Source organism: Camponotus vicinus, unplaced genomic scaffold, assembly GCF_025532165.1.
Source record: "Camponotus vicinus isolate PSW18456_S1 unplaced genomic scaffold, iyCamVici1.0 SCAF_2, whole genome shotgun sequence".
Taxonomy (NCBI): domain Eukaryota; kingdom Metazoa; phylum Arthropoda; class Insecta; order Hymenoptera; family Formicidae; genus Camponotus; species Camponotus vicinus.
The window spans coordinates 4,124,436-4,138,080 of record NW_028141956.1 but is presented as its reverse complement, the minus strand read 5'-3'; the positions used below and the strand labels follow the sequence as shown (position 1 = coordinate 4,138,080).

The 13,645-nt window shown below is 29.0% G+C and overlaps 4 protein-coding genes across 11 annotated transcripts; 2 read left to right on the top strand and 2 right to left on the bottom strand.

Annotated features, from left to right (window-relative positions):
- Positions 1-283: 283 nt before the first annotated feature.
- Positions 284-3,292, bottom strand: LOC145966705 (uncharacterized). Of its 4 annotated transcripts, none has more exons than XM_083090999.1 (6): positions 2,979-3,292; positions 2,536-2,676; positions 2,162-2,459; positions 2,006-2,102; positions 1,784-1,868; positions 284-555 (listed from the first exon to the last, which is right to left on the bottom strand). In XM_083090999.1, the coding sequence occupies exons 3-6, from the start codon at positions 2,373-2,375 to the stop codon at positions 445-447; spliced, it is 507 nt and encodes a 168-aa protein (XP_082947125.1). In that variant the 5' UTR covers positions 2,376-2,459; positions 2,536-2,676; positions 2,979-3,292; the 3' UTR covers positions 284-444. The 4 variants fall into 4 exon arrangements, with proteins under 4 accessions (XP_082947125.1, XP_082947124.1, XP_082947127.1 ...); XM_083090998.1 differs by having other exon boundaries at positions 2,595-2,676; XM_083091001.1 differs by having other exon boundaries at positions 2,661-2,676.
- Positions 3,293-4,791: 1,499 nt separating this feature from the next.
- Positions 4,792-6,409, bottom strand: LOC145966704 (uncharacterized). Its single transcript, XM_083090997.1, has 3 exons — positions 6,092-6,409; positions 5,648-5,954; positions 4,792-5,380 (listed from the first exon to the last, which is right to left on the bottom strand). Exons 2-3 carry the CDS (start codon positions 5,878-5,880, stop codon positions 5,125-5,127), a joined length of 489 nt encoding a protein of 162 aa, XP_082947123.1. The 5' UTR covers positions 5,881-5,954; positions 6,092-6,409; the 3' UTR covers positions 4,792-5,124.
- Positions 6,410-6,530: 121 nt separating this feature from the next.
- On the top strand, positions 6,531-8,743 carry LOC145966703 (protein crossbronx homolog). Of its 3 annotated transcripts, none has more exons than XM_083090994.1 (7): positions 6,531-6,912; positions 6,992-7,173; positions 7,240-7,304; positions 7,697-7,797; positions 7,889-8,076; positions 8,171-8,339; positions 8,412-8,743. In XM_083090994.1, exons 1-7 carry the CDS (start codon positions 6,802-6,804, stop codon positions 8,493-8,495), a joined length of 900 nt encoding a protein of 299 aa, XP_082947120.1. In that variant the 5' UTR covers positions 6,531-6,801; the 3' UTR covers positions 8,496-8,743. The 3 variants fall into 3 exon arrangements, with proteins under 3 accessions (XP_082947120.1, XP_082947122.1, XP_082947121.1); XM_083090996.1 differs by having other exon boundaries at positions 6,538-6,841; XM_083090995.1 differs by having other exon boundaries at positions 6,820-6,907.
- A 242-nt stretch (positions 8,744-8,985) lies between these two features.
- Positions 8,986-12,517, top strand: LOC145966540 (cdc42 homolog). 3 transcript variants are annotated; one of them, XR_014437066.1, is made up of 6 exons: positions 8,988-9,280; positions 9,793-9,990; positions 10,081-10,190; positions 10,281-10,478; positions 10,995-11,309; positions 11,399-12,517. XR_014437066.1 is itself a non-coding variant. In XM_083090655.1 (5 exons), exons 2-5 carry the CDS (start codon positions 9,813-9,815, stop codon positions 11,082-11,084), a joined length of 504 nt encoding a protein of 167 aa, XP_082946781.1. In that variant the 5' UTR covers positions 8,986-9,280; positions 9,793-9,812; the 3' UTR covers positions 11,085-12,517. The 3 variants fall into 3 exon arrangements, 2 of the variants coding, with proteins under 2 accessions (XP_082946781.1, XP_082946780.1); XM_083090655.1 differs by having other exon boundaries at positions 8,986-9,280; positions 10,153-10,190; positions 10,995-12,517; XM_083090654.1 differs by having other exon boundaries at positions 10,995-12,517.
- Positions 12,518-13,645: the final 1,128 nt, after the last annotated feature.

Below are 13,645 nucleotides of genomic sequence, written 5' to 3'. Positions count from 1 at the left end.
AACTTTTGTCTGAAACATTTTTCTCTAAAATGCTTTGTTTCCGAAATAATTGCGTGCGTTAATTAAAATGGCTCACTCTGTATATTTTGTTTCTCTTATATATTTTCTTATATTCTCATATTCTCTTCTTATTTTCTTATGAAACAATTAAGTGATTAATAATGTTCTGCAATTACTTCTGTTCTCCTCTGCCCCGAGACTCATTTCATATTTACAAAAATTTACCTATCTATGACTGTTTTTAATAGTATCCTGTCGGTGTCCAAGTCAAACATATTTTATTATATTCTTTTATATACATATACATTGATAACGTGTGTTCGTTTAATATTTAAAGACTTATTTTACAAAAAAGTTTTATTTTTTTAATAATTTTTAATAATTTTTCCATATGTGATAATCTTGAAATTTAACTCGCTCACACTAACTAATTCACATTTTAACTTAGGTTTCATTTGTTAAGATCCAGCATTCTCTGCAGATTTTTTCATTATTTTCATCAGGATTAACGATTTTTCCTGCCAGGTTGAGCAATTTCTGCTGCAAAGTATCGATCTACAATAAACATATTTGTTTAAAGCATTCGTCGAAAAAATTTTAATAAAATATCATATTTGCACGAGTTACGAAATCATTAAACGCAATGTAATATACAATAAAAATTTATTTAATTCAATATAAATTATATAAACGCAAACATGATACGTGATAAAAACTTATTTAATTCACTATAAATTATATTATGTATAAGATATAAAGTATATCTTAAAAAGCGCCCATTAAATACATAGTTATTCCTGATCAAAAATTGAGTTGAAAAGTCCTATTTTTTCTATAATGCTTAATAAAGTAATTATGGAGTAAATGAGATCAATCAGCACTGATTTTTAACCGGGCACACATTATTATGATATACGTCCGGCTAAAAAAACGATGCTGATTGATGCTACTTTACTCCATAATTACTGCTTTATTAAGCATTATAGCAAAAATAGTTTAGGACTCTTCAATTCGATTTTTGATCAGGAATAACACTATGTATTTAATAAGCACTTTTTAAGATACACCCTGTATTACGGAAAAAACGAGATTTTACTCTTTGACATCATCTTATATGCATTATTATACTTGCAATTATGTTTGTAATGACGTACAAAGAAAACATAAACAAAGAATGACCGCAAAAATCGCCCGTTTCGTGAACCTCGAGTTTTGATACGATTTTGGTGGTAAATGATTGTATATCATCACAAACATTCATCCCGTAAAAATTTCGAATTGAGCATACCTTTTATTGTTGAGATATGAAGGGTTGAAGTTGGTATTATTCACGAATAAAGGGTACGCCATTTTACACGTTCAACACTGAACTTGACTTAAACGTCGATTTGAGGTCACGATAAATTAGTCTTCTAACAGATAAACAAATCTTATCTGAAACATTTTTTGATATATGAGAAATAACCTCGAGGTATTTTGTGTTGAACGGATAAAATGGCATACCCTTCATTGATGTATAGTGACCAATTTAACCCTTTAACCCTACTCATATCTCAGTAATAAAAGGTATACTCAATCTGAAATTTTCAGAGGATTGATGTTCCATGATGTACAATTATTTACCGCCAAAATCGACTCAAACTTCGATGTCCACGAAACGGGCGATTTTAGGCCTGTTTTTGCGGTCATTCTTTAACATATAAACCTGTTTCTTTTTCATTTTGTAATTCATAGCGTTTGTAATGACGTACAAGAAAAACACAAACAAATTTAACACACAAACCTGTTTCTGCTTTTCTTTCATTTTGTAATTCATAGTGTTAATTTGCTTCTTCAAACATTCGTTTTGCGATAATAAAGTGTCATATCTAAAATATAACATTCGTTTTGCAATAACAAAGTGTCGTATGTAAAATGTATGAATAAATAATGTGTGAATATATAATATGTGTGTGAATATTTAGCAATGAGATACAAAGGCAAATTAAGATACGAAAGAGATTACTTTTGGTGCCATGTTCTCTGTACTTGTCTCTTTAAAGCTTCTGGCAATATATCAACAGAATCAAGTTGAATATCCGTAACGCTTTGTCGAAATAAATCTAAAAAGTGAAACTTTTTCTCGTATAAAACAGTAAAATCAGGCAAAAGTTTTACTTACTTAACATTTGCTCATTTTGTATTTTAGCTTTTCTTAAATCATCCGTTAAAATTCTATCGCGAAATTTCAAAGTAGAATACCGCAGGAAACGGACAGCTTCTAAATTCCGCGAATATTTTAAACTCATTTCTAATTTTCGAGCGGTATCACGTATTTTATTAATTGTCGCGATATATTTTTCATCGAGGCTCTTTACATGTGTGGTATTTAACATTTGTCAATTGTAATTCACTCTTTAAAAAAGCATGTTACATCGATTCTCGAATGTATCCTCTTGAAAATCTCGAAATGTAGAGTTCTGTATTATGAGAAAAACAGGAAAGTTTGTTTTATATAAAACAATTTTGATAAAAAATAATTTTAGGAGATTGCACAATTTTAAAAAAGAGATAATCATATCGTAGTCATATCCATCTTAAGGAGATGTAACTACACAGATTGAAAGTGGCAATGAAAAATGTTCCGTGTAGGACCAGATTTGCTGAATGTAATAGCTTACAACATTTTGTCGCCATCTTGAAAGTGTATGTAAATGACAGATGGTGACATAAAAAGATTAAAAATTATTACTGTTAAAAATTATTTACACTAATATTTGTATAATTACACTTAGAAAATATACTTATTCTAATTATTAATGCCATAAAAGATATTGCATAGCTAAATTTATATTAATTTATTTAACATATGTTAACAATTTTGGGTTATAAAAATTAAAAGTTTTGCTAAAGTTAATGCTAAAGGAAATATTATAATTTTTTTTCAAAATCGTATAACATCATATAAATTACAAAAATAAAATTTAGAATATACTTACATTAAAATGTATTATCAAGATTTGACACAAATTCTATACACTTAATACAATTAAAAACGACGTGACACGTCCCTGGTAACCATCTCCGATAGAAAACGATTAAAAACGGCTATATTTGTATCGTTTTTAATCGTATCTTATCGATTCTATCATGCATACTTAGAAGCCCAGATAAAACATTAATTTAATCAAATCGGTTTCTATCGTTTTAGATCCGAATAAGAATTTAACAATACAAATCTTATAGTTATGAATCGTTTCTTATGTGAACAATTATTGCCCATCTGAATCAATCATAAATATACGATATAATATATATCGTTATTTATGATAATAATTATACTGTACGCATTAATACGGATATATAAAGATAAAATGATAAATATCGACGAGATATTTATATGACTTTTACAAACTGATACGTCTATCGTTTCTTATCAGCATTTTCAGTCATATAACTTATCATTTGTACGGCAGCTAATCGGTTCGTTGTCTATCATATATTAACGAGTAGCTAATTGTTTTGTTATCAACGATATTAATCGAAGTTTAGCCAAATGAAAAAAATTTTATAAAAATCAAATTTTGTGAATATTTTTATATAATAAATCAGAAATATGAATAACTATGAATAACACTACAACTTTAATTATGTTAAAACTGTGATTGAGACTGATATAAAGATAATAAGAAATTTCTGGTAGAAACCCACACCGAAAAAATTGTATTCTTGAAATGTATACTTTATAAGTCCTCTTAATAAATATTCTTAATAAATAAGAATATATTCTTAATGAATAAGAATATATTCTTAATTTGCGACTTCTCTCTGATAACCATCAACGATAAAAAACCAGAGAAAGATAGGGATGTATGTGGGAGGAGGTCGGACGTGTCTTTACGCCCATTTGATCAACGAGCGACAGAATCCATCCGTGGCAACGGCATTGACGCATATCCTGTGGAGAGAGCATTCACACATTTTTCAGCCTAACGAATAATTGCTAGAAAATAATATTCGCAGACTAGAAAAATATGTGAGGCGCAAGTGGCTGGATCGGGAATCGAACCCGAGTCTTTCGCTTTCCGGGCAACTGCTCTAGACCACTGAGCTATCCAGACCTCACGCCTAATGCTGCTTTTTAACACAGTGATATGCGACTCCAGAGCGATGTTGGTATCTTGCTCGATGGATGCAATGCCGATTGCCATGGAGGATCCTTGAAAAGGTCGCTCGCTGACCAAATAAGTGCCGGTGGAGGTATTCGCGTACATGCTGGCTTCCGACTGGCCTTCCGTATAAAACGGCACCGACGAGCACAACGCCGTAGAGTGACCACATCCTCCAAGATCCCTCTAATATATACTAAAATCCCCACTGTACCAAATAGCAGTGGCGGATGGACCCTAAGATAGGGCCGGGGCAGGCCTCCAGACATCCGTAGTGGACATCCATTAGAGGTTTTTGTTCCGTGTGGGGAGTGAGAGTGATTCTACATAATATAAATACAAAAACTTTGAAAATATTTAAATCGCAATAGTTTAAGTTACAAATGATTTAAATTAACTAATAATGGGCAGTAAAGTTTGCATCTATGCATATAGTGATCTGCTATTTGTTATTGATTTTTTCAATTCATGTGATATTGGTCTCTGTTATAGCTAATTTTATTTTCCTTTTTTTCCATCTAAATACTATGTATATACTAGTTATCAATTATATCTTTATAATAAATATTAATATTTGAAAAGATAAATAGCACGTGGAATGTTATGTTTTAATCTAGTTGAAATGACAATAAAAAGAATAAGATACATGAGAGAATGGTTTTTATTAGTGATATCGTTAATCTACTATATTTCATATGTGAAAATAGTTTTAAATAATACGAAGCTTCCATCATCAAACGCGTTGTGTTCTATATAATTTTATAATTTAACTCTGCAGCCTTAATTTTCTGAACATTTCTATTCAGTATACACACATCTTTAGATATTAAATATATCTTTCAACAATAAGTACTATATAAGCATATAAATGGAGATATACACACATTATATATGAAAATAAAAACGTACATTACAGATTCTTATAGTACAAATATAAAGAGCATTGAAAGTTCTTGGACATGTTTATGTAATATAATTATTTCGTTATTGGACATGGTTCTGAAATATATTGTTTAAAACTTTGATGTACATTTTTTAAATAATCTCGCGATCGATCTCTGGTGTCTTCCAATATATTAAGTAATGCTTCTCTGGTCTTGTTTGTTAAGGCCTCATTAAATCGTTCCATAAGTGCCATGTCTATTTGTGGAACACCATCCAGATCTTCGGTAATTTCCCTCACCGTCATCACGTCAACAATTAAAGATTCTAAATCATAATCTTTTGATTGTCTGTAAATTATTTTTTCATATCAATATTAATGAATATGAAATTTTAATGAAATATAAAATTTTAAAACATATTTTTTATATTTATATTTTATAATTAAATAATATATTTAAATAATAATATATGTGCTATAAAAATTGTTATGTTTTGCAAAAATTTCAAGTCTTAAACTTCATTAATATTTGAATATATTGATTTTGCATGCAAATATGTAATGTTTTATGATATTAATCTTATATTGGTACAAGTTACGTATGTGATACACTTACAATTTACTCAATTCCTTAGCAAGAGACTCTGAACAGATTTTATACAATTCCAAACATTCCAGACTACTTTGAAGATTGCGTTGCTGGAGGTATCTTTCAAAAATTTGTCTACCCTTTGGATGAGATAAAGTCTTATTTATATTATCTGTAATTTGATCTAACTCTTCAGCTGTCAAACCAGTTGTACATTTTCCAATACAGCCAATTGTTCGGGCTGACGATGAAGCCTGCATGTTTCATCACAGTACGAAGAAAATTGTAGATCAATTTTTTCTTGAAATTTTTTTTGATTTAAGATTAAAATATCCTGCAAATAAGTAATTGTTTAGATTCAATTATAATTTTTATGATTTTATCGAATAAAAAATAAGAATAAAGAATGATAAAAGATAATAAAAAAGATAAAAAAATATATGTAATACATCTTATAACTTAACAGCTTACATATATAATTATTGTTTTCATATTCAATGACATAATAATCTTCGCATACAATGAGCCATTTAATTAACATTGATATGATTCAAAAACATGTGTTTTCGGCCAATCAGCTGTTAATTTTCAATGCCATACGTGAATCATCGTATGATTCGTCTGGCACTATTTTTCATCAGCTGATCGATTGACAGTTGATCTGTCTAATTACACTTTTTTTACTTAAGGTGCTATACTTAAAATGAAACAAATATATATTAGCGTTGTGAAGGAAAAAAAACGAAATTAATCAATCTACGTCACGGAGAGAAGAATGAGAGATGTCATAGCCTGCTTTTAAGTAATCCCTGAAAGCGGTACGCCCTCTGTGGACATAAAAACATGAACATGAATTATGAAGCCAATATCCATTTATCATAGTTTTTATCATAGTTTTTATATCCACAAAGAACGTATCACTTTCAGGAATCGTTTAAAAGCAGGCCATGCCATCTTTCATTCTTCTCTCTGCTTAAAGTGATGAAAATTACTCTATAAAGCAATTCAGACAAGTCGAACATACCACCAGTTTGAATCATATGATCTATGGTTGATGCTGCATTTCATATATCAATCTGTAAATTAGCCCAAATGGTCCAGTAATCTCCAAAGATTATCAACAGGCATGGTTTATCTTTATGTTAAGTGCGATGTAGCGAGATATTAATATCTACAACTTCATGCATTTTTTTAAGACGACTCATCATGTCGGGGACCAAGGTAGAAATATTTTTAAAGATGCTATATTTAATAACAGTGGTCAAATAAATGATACAAGAATCATATGTATGGTTTCTATTATTTTCTACGCTTTTTTTGTATTTAATAAGTATTTTTTTAAAATGTGATAACGTTTTGCTGTTATTTCAGAGTGAAGACAGTAAAACTGATAATTTAAACAGACAAGGTTCCTTTAGGAAGCTTGTGCCAGGAAGTAGTAATGGAGAATCTTCATTGAGCATGTCTGTAAAAATGATAGATAGACCGATTGTCTCGCAAACTAATAAGCAACATGCTGTTTTCTTGCAAGAATATAATATTATTTCAGAATAGTGCGTATATAGTAGTACTATAATATGTGTATTGTAAAAATAACTAACTTATATATTTTTTTCCAGTAAGATGTTATGTTCTCAAGATTTAAAGGGGACTTATATAATACCATCTGCATTAAATTCTTTTTGTAAGTACTACTTAATTCGTGACAAGTTATATTTAGTACATTCATAATTTAGTATGTGTTTTCTATGATAATCCTGATTAACAATATTATTGCTTCGGAATAAGAACAGATAGTGCTATTCTATGATTCACAAAAAGACAAAGAAAAAGAGTAAATATTCTACATTCTTTACCTTTTAGTCCATATTTGAAATTTTTTTTTATTGAAACGTTAGTGTGTTTTTGATGAGTATAAACCTATTTTATAGGTCTTGCTCATCCTGATTACAACTTGTATAATGGTTCTGATGTAAATATAATCATATCTTTTGCCTGTTTCACTTTAATGTAGTTAAGATGACTATTATAAAATGTTCTAATATATATGTTATTTTTAAACACATTTTGCTACAGTATGGTTTGGTGTACAATTCGTTCGACAAGGGATGTACAAAGGCGGGGTTTTCAGGTTCACTATTACATTGCCTCCAAACTTTCCGCTTGGAGATTGTCCTGTAAGAATACCAAGTTGCAAATAATCTTTTATATATATATATATATATAATATGTATGTCTTATAGTTTTTATACCAGATATATATTTTAGAAAGTTGTGTTTGAAACTCAAGTTTTCCATCCATTGATAAATCCAGAAAATGGGGAATTATGCACATCGTGGGGATTCCCTGAATGGAGAAGAAATAACAGAATTTGGCAATTGATACAATATATTACAAAAATATTTATTAAACTAGATACAAAAATGACTCCAATTAATCAGGAAGCATCTAGTTTGTAAGTATAATTGTTATTTGCTTTATATGTAAAAGATATATTTAAAACAAAATCGTGAAAAGAATATGTCATCCAGAAATTGGTGATATTACAGACAAGAAAGTAATCTTGAGGCTTTCCGAGAACGTGTGAAAGCTTGCGTGAAGACAAGTGTAAATCAAGTATTTGATTCATCTACCATAGATGATCCACATTATATTACATTTACTCGATATGTGAATGAAGTGCATGATCCCATTAAACGAGAAATTTATGAACCAAAGGTAAATACATATTTGTAAATCACTCATCATGATAAAACATTAAATTTAAATTTTCTCTATTATATCTTATAGAGCGAAGATGAAAATAAGCCATTAGGTTTGTCATGGGTACAACCTGGTTCTCTTCAACCATTTTCAAAACCAGAAGCTAGATAATAAAGGAGTTTAAAATTCAAATTTTGACAAATAGTGAAACAATGTACGTCCTTAAAAGCTATATAAGGAAATTATTGCTCTCTTGGCAATCATTATATATAGATACAAATATATTAATATTTTTCTATTCAGAGATTATATATATATGCCTTAAAATTTTATATGACTCTATGTGTTAAGTCACTGCTGTATAGAACAAATTAAAATATATACTCTTGTAGTTTTTAATAAAAAAAGATTAATATATATTTGTGTTTAAATATGAATATATACATTAAGAGTGTCTAAATTATTTAATATTGAGAGCGCCTAATTAATTTAACATTGATTGTAGTAAACATGGTTTTATAAATCATACATATATTTTTTCAAAATCATTAATATAAGAAATTAGGGAAAAAAGAGAAAAAGTGAAATATCGTAGTTTAAAACTTTTTCAAATTGAGCGCCACTTTACGCTTCTTTTGTGACGTCCCAGGTTTAATCCCCCCCTCTCTTTACGTCGTCATAGGAATCCGGTTTTACGTAGCTAACAAATCTCGCTTGAAACAACTCGAAATCGTGACCGTCACCGAGAAGAGAGATAACGTATATACATCTCATAAAATCTGTGGAATTTACGTTATTAATGCAGTAATTTCGCAATCCCAATTGTGAAAACGGACTCGTGCAAATCGGTACTTTGCTACCGGCACACGCCCGAAGCCGCTTCCGCTGCGCCACCCGGGAGTTTATTTTATGAGTTGCAGCGGTTTTAACCTTTAATGACAGCCCCACAGATTCAGGTAACTATTTCATTACGTCTTCATTACGCGCGATGAGCAAAAAATATCATGTACGAGAGTCGATTCTCGCTCTAAATTCACATTCGGAATAAAAAAAGTCGCGAAAGTATTTTAATGTCCTATGGCTAGAGAATCTTGAGCAGCATGTCGCCCTATCGCCTTATTGCAAAGAGATACATACCTATAAATTAAATTCAAATTAAAGACAGCATACGATGAGAGAATGATCACCGTGCCGGTCAATATTATGATGATGTTATCGCTTAAGTAACATTTTACTGATAATATTTCTCTTGTATTTATGACATCATATGAATGTAATATTATGGCTGATAAAATTATTATGCAATATTACAAAGCATGTAGAGACTGCTCAATTAAATAATATAACACATTATACTCTAATGTAGATTTGAGTTTAATCAAAGTCGAGTGTAAGATTTGCTTTATTTATGTATAAGTGTTTAGAATAATTGTAACTCTTAATTATATATAAATATATAATGTTTCAGATTGCATAAAGAGCATTAAAATGCAGACGATAAAGTGTGTTGTGGTAGGTGATGGAGCGGTTGGTAAAACATGTCTCTTGATTTCTTATACCACAAATAAGTTTCCTTCCGAATATGTGCCTACTGTTTTTGACAATTATGCGGTAACTGTGATGATAGGAGGTGATCCATATACATTAGGATTATTTGATACAGCAGGTAAGAAGTTTGTTTCCTTTTGGACTATTTCTCTAAAGATAATTCTCTAAAGCTTGTTTTGTAACCTAATTCAAACTTTTTGTTTCTTAGGTCAGGAAGATTATGATAGATTGCGTCCTTTAAGTTATCCTCAGACCGATGTATTTCTCGTATGTTTTTCAGTTGTATCGCCGTCATCATTCGAAAATGTAAAAGAAAAGGTACATCTATTATCATCTATTATTATTCATTATTTCTACATTTTAATGATTTTAATTCAAATTCTAATGTGATAATATATTTTTTTGCAGTGGGTGCCTGAAATAACGCATCATTGTCAAAGAACCCCATTTCTACTTGTCGGAACACAAATTGACTTGAGAGATGATGTTGCAACAACAGAGAAGCTCGCAAAAAATAAGCAGAAGCCAATATCTGGGGAACAGGGCGAGAAACTTGCCAAGGAGCTCAAGGCTGTAAAATATGTAGAATGCAGTGCTCTAACACAGGTAAAAGAAAATTAATATTTTATAGTTTTATTAAAAATATTTTATTGTTAAAATATTATTTAAGAAAAAGTAGGGACAACTGTTTCTCAAAATTTTTCCAACTCAATATTGGATTTTATTTTTTTTTAAGGTTTGTAATAAATAAATTGTTTCAGAGAAAATAACCGGTCAAATAAGTGTTTCTTTATAAGAGTAAAAATTAAAACTTTTGTAAAAGTGAAAAATGGTAACTTGGATTATACTTGCATATTTCCCATTTAGAAACTTGTATATTTGTAATCTATGCGTTATAAACTTTATTTTAAGCCTTTATTTTAAAAATAAAGTTCAGTCTTGAGTTGGAAAAAGTTTAAACAATAAGCCTATGGGCATTCTTCACAAGACCTTTTTTTCACTTAAATTTTAGAAAGATATAATTTTTTTATAAACATTTATATCTCTTTAACTGAAATGAAAAAATATTAGATTCTATAAATTATATTAATAATATTTAATACTCTTTATGTAACATGCTAGAAAGGTTTGAAGAATGTATTCGACGAAGCTATTTTGGCTGCATTGGAACCGCCCGAACCAGTGAAGAAAAGAAAGTGTACGCTTCTGTAAATCGACGAAGAATTATTATTGAAGGAACGCATGCCGAACATCAAAATAACGCTACGTAGTACCAGACAACAGTCTTGTATGTAGTATATTGTGTATTAAATAATAACTAAATTTGCCTCTACACTTTATAATCCGAGGGAAGAAAAAGCAATCGCGCAAGTGTCAGCTACGATAGCGACTGCAAACATTCCATGAGGCGTGCTACAACGACTCTGAATTTGTAAGGTTAGAGAAAATTTTTCTATCAAACAATGGCTATCTTTTTGAGATAACTTGTTGCACAAACCTTTCATTTTACCAATACAATTTTCTAGGCGGCGCGAAATTTTGAAGCGCATCTGAGAATTTTCTGAGATAGAAGTTCTGAAACTGTTCTAAAATTATTGATTTTTAACATTTATATTGAATAGGATAGAGGTGGAGAAACAGAAAGATTGGTGCTATTGTTCAATAATATTTTTTTAAATCGAAATGTTTACCAAGATATATATAAATATCTCTGAGTCGTCGATATCCAATAGAGTACTCATTTGGATTAATAAGGTATTCAAGCATCTTTCGCTAAAATGACGATTGTTTCTTTCGATAAGTACTAGAATAAAATTTTCGACGATGTCAGTATTAGGAATTCTATGGTGAATGTATGAAATGACAAATATATGTTATAGCAATATCATTATGTAGGTATATTATCGAGTGCATATAACAAAAAGATTATTATTATTTCTAACAATTAATCTATATGAAATATCATTGTTGAATATTAAAGGCTTTTGCAAAACTATCTTTACGCGCGCGATAAATTAATTTGACATAATTTTATAAAAAATTTGATAAAAAATTTGTCATAATAAATATATAATTAATTTCGTATCATTTATTCTTCGTCCAAAGTATAGCAGCGTGCGGGCAAAAGCTTTTTAATATCGATAATGAAATTTCAGATCTCTAAAAAATATACACGATACCTTAATTAAGGAAAGCTTTTAAGAAAATCGACCAATTTTTTCATGCATTTTTGAGTGCCGTTTATTACATAGCAAAATATTTTCAACAAATTTACTACTTAACAAAAAGAATTGAGTCTTTAAATCTTTTTCTTAAACATTTATGATTCTCACAATTATATACATGAAATTTTATTAACTATCATGATGCTGCATGCAATGAATTATATCGATTCACAATGTCAATGGCACGCGACTAATTTTTCATTGAGCTCAATTGTCGCATATCGCTAGTACTAATAACATATGAATGTTCGCGTTGCGATATAGGGATGTTGCGAGAGAAAGCATTTCATCAAAAAGATTTAATCAACTTTTACACTAAGAATCCAATTAAAAAGCATTTATTAGCACTGTACGTGTCATAATATAGACACAATCATGTAATGAAATATTCACATAAATATATTTATACTATGTATATGATGCTCGCGCGTTTATGTTAACTTGTTTATAATCCTTTCATATATTAATATCCTTGTTATCTTTAATTCCTCGAAATTTAATATCATAATCATAATAGATAAATAATTATTTTAAAATATATTGAACATTGATGCTTTGATGCTTGAGATATATGATTTACTTATATAAGTACGGCATTTATTAATAATAATAATTCAAGTTTTTTAATAAAATTTTCATTACACGTATATGTACATATATTGTGTACAATAAAATGGAAATGAAATTAATATAATATATATTTATATAAATATAAGATATATATAAATTATATATATTTCAATATAATATATATAATATAATATATAATTCAATATAATATATAATTTATATATAATTTTTATATATAATATATAAAAGTACTATACTATACAATATACTTATTATTATATAATTTTACACAATATATGTATATCCTTATAATTTATTTTTTACTTCAAAAAATATTTTATAATAACAAGGCAAATTGGTTGTCATTTTGCTTGTTTTTCGGAGCATACTATTGTTTCTTTTTTTTTCTTAACAAAGAGATACGATATAAGTATAATTTTTCGTCGTTATATAATTAATTATTATTTTCAGATTGAGAAAATAAAGTAACATAAATCGAATAATTATGGAATAAATAATGGAATGTTGTAGAATATAACGATATGTTAATAATCGCTTAAAAATGCGAGAGACAAGATATTTGATATGAAATTGTAAAGTTAAATATTCGATATAATATTTTAGAACAACAATATACATCGGCTGCAATGCGGCCTTGAAGTTTGTTTATAACGCGTGTACCTACATACGTGTACTACGTTTTATTCGGACGGCAACACTCGAGCCGATAGATAGTGATACGATTCGCTCCGTATATCGTCCTTCTATTTCTATATTAATGATTATCAACTCATACGATTAATTTAACAATTAAAGATTCATGTACGTATCAAGGCATCAGTTATTTATTGGAACAAATATTTCGCGCAATTTTTTCATTTTAAATAGAAGCAATCGAGAACGATGATTATAAAAATTTTTTTATGATAATTGTAAATATACATTCCGCGTGTGTATTTCTTTACGAATGATTTATAA